At 31.9% G+C, this 1,287-nt stretch overlaps 1 protein-coding gene across 1 annotated transcript in view; it reads left to right on the plus strand.

The window, feature by feature from the left end:
- LOC119589416 (WD repeat-containing protein 43-like) overlaps window positions 1-847 on the plus strand; it is a gene marked incomplete in the record, with an annotated part of 18,183 nt that extends 17,336 nt beyond the window's left edge. The window contains 1 exon segment of the mRNA XM_037938026.1: window positions 1-847. Within this exon segment, the coding sequence (XP_037793954.1) occupies window positions 1-4 (4 nt within the window).
- Between the last annotated feature and the right edge of the window lie 440 nt (window positions 848-1,287).

Raw genomic sequence — 1,287 nt, forward strand, 5'->3', positions numbered from 1 at the left:
CTGAATTACAGAGTAAAATACCACTCCAGAGAAGTGCAGAAGTTCTCATACTTTTTATGTGAGCTGGGCAATGACAGTGTTACGGAAAGGAAAGTGATCTCTAATGCTCTTATTGAGTGATATATATTTATGAAGTAGCATGTTGGAGAATCAAAGTTATTACATAACAAATCAGTGCTGACCAAGATGTAACATAACCATCATTAATTTATATTAGTCAGTACAGGGGAACTATATTTGAAAGTATTCAAAATCCGTTATCAAGCAAGTGACTAATCCACACTTCACACTATTTAGATTACTCAAATGTAAATATATATCACCCTGGATGCTTTCCATTTCTTCTCATTGGACTGAGTCTTTCAACACAGATATTTAACATTGACACATTCACATTATTCCTGGCAAACATTTGAAAAGACTAGAGCTCTGACTTTTACATTTAGCATATGGTGTGGGAAGCTTTGTATGTGAGATGTCCTATCTTCAAAAGTGAGAGTGACAAAATGATGAATGGAAAAGGAAACTAAAAGAAACTACAAATGCATATAGATGTATTTTTATCATAGTGTCCATTGGACACATAGTATATAATTATAAAGAACAATCATAAAGTTTTGGACATTGAGATGACTATATATCCTGGCATCAGGATTGTACACTTTTTGATATTCAAGAGAATACTATAGTAATCATGGACGGGATATTTAACATGCTTCAGAAATTAAGAAAATAAGATGTCCATTTGTTATGCTTTGTTATAAATAATGTTGAACATTTGAAATTTACTTGTACACCGTCAGATTTGGCAGTTTGTAATAATACAAATGAAGGTGAATTATGTGAATAATGTTTGATAACCCCCCCCTTTCTGTAAGGCTCATTTGTGGCTCATGTTGACCTACAGATCAGTTGGTGTAAATACTTTCCATAAAAAGAAAGTGGGGAGTTTACATCCAATCCAGTCCAACAGCTGTGAATTCCTGCAAGTTGACTAAAAAATTTATTTTGTTGTATAAATGGTTTAGCCTTTCATGTGGGGTATATTTTGATACAGATTTAAGTATGTTTGTCACAAGATCCTCTTTTTTTCTCTCTTTTTGTTGTGATTCACACAATATGTTTGAATTGTGTTTGATGTATCTGCCACACATACTGACTTTCTGTGGTGGAGAATGTATTTTTTTATACTTTATATCTTCATTTATGTTAAAAACAATGAGACCAATTTTATTATGACAAGTCATGCATTTCATTTTTCAATTTGTAGAACAAATATTAAAAAAA

The sequence above is a fragment of the Penaeus monodon genome, chromosome 25 (assembly GCF_015228065.2).
Source record: "Penaeus monodon isolate SGIC_2016 chromosome 25, NSTDA_Pmon_1, whole genome shotgun sequence".
NCBI lineage: Eukaryota > Metazoa > Arthropoda > Malacostraca > Decapoda > Penaeidae > Penaeus > Penaeus monodon.